Consider the following 755-nt stretch of genomic DNA (forward strand, 5'->3'; position numbering starts at 1 on the left):
AGGATCTTCTCAAAGATAAGTACAGGTCCCGTGCTGGTGATGATGGTGAGAGGCTGGCCAGCAAAGAGGTAATACACCACGCCCGACAGGCACGCACCCAGCAGGGACTCCATGACGCTCTGTCCAGGGAAGAGAGGCAGCAGGCAGGAAACAGATCATTCGGGGGAAAGAACCAAATGAGCCCCAAAACAAACCAAAGCAAGCAAATGCCCGGCAGCAAGGACTCTTGCAGGAGTTTGATCCCCCTCCCCGCCAGCCAACAGAGAAAGGTGCTCACTATTCGGCCTTCGGTTGCATCCCCCAGCAGTCCCCCGAAGGTGACCACAGGGGACATGCAGGCACAGTAGAGGAAGAGGATGGATGCCAGGCACTTCAGGCTGAAACCATCCCGAAAGTCGCTCCAGTACCACGAGGCTTTCCGCTTCACATCCTGGATGAAACCTCCAAAGAGCCTGGAGAAAGGAAAAGATAGAGACTGCTCTCCTGGAACAACACACTGACTCTTCTTCGCTGCAGAAGGGCAAGCAGAAGCAGAGGGAAACGTTCCCTGCTAAAACAAAGCTGTCCCCTTCATCCCGTTTGCTCTCCAGAAGAAACCAAAACACACTAGAAAGCCCCTCCAGCCAAAAGAAGGACCTAACCTGAGAGCCCACCCCGCTGTTATTGCAATACTTCCTTGCTTGGAGAAGCAGCAGAGCTCTACCTCTGGAGGTCTTTAGCCTATCTGCTTCCACCTCAAACCCAGCAAGCCTGTG

The 755-nt window shown here is 54.0% G+C and overlaps 1 protein-coding gene across 1 annotated transcript in view; it reads right to left on the bottom strand.

Moving 5' to 3' along the window:
* The window catches only part of LOC103774460 (electroneutral sodium bicarbonate exchanger 1-like), a 5,264-nt gene that overhangs the window by 809 nt on the left and 3,700 nt on the right, over positions 1–755 (bottom strand). Inside the window, exons 12-13 of the mRNA XM_008941866.1 lie at positions 278–452; positions 1–119 (exon numbers count right to left, since the gene is read on the bottom strand). The exon at positions 1–119 is cut by the window's left edge and continues 14 nt beyond it. Coding sequence (XP_008940114.1) covers positions 1–119; positions 278–452 — 294 coding nt within the window. The remainder of the gene's footprint in view (positions 120–277; positions 453–755) is intronic.

Source organism: Merops nubicus, unplaced genomic scaffold, assembly GCF_000691845.1.
Source record: "Merops nubicus isolate BGI_N331 unplaced genomic scaffold, ASM69184v1 scaffold25186, whole genome shotgun sequence".
Taxonomy (NCBI): Eukaryota; Metazoa; Chordata; class Aves; order Coraciiformes; family Meropidae; genus Merops; species Merops nubicus.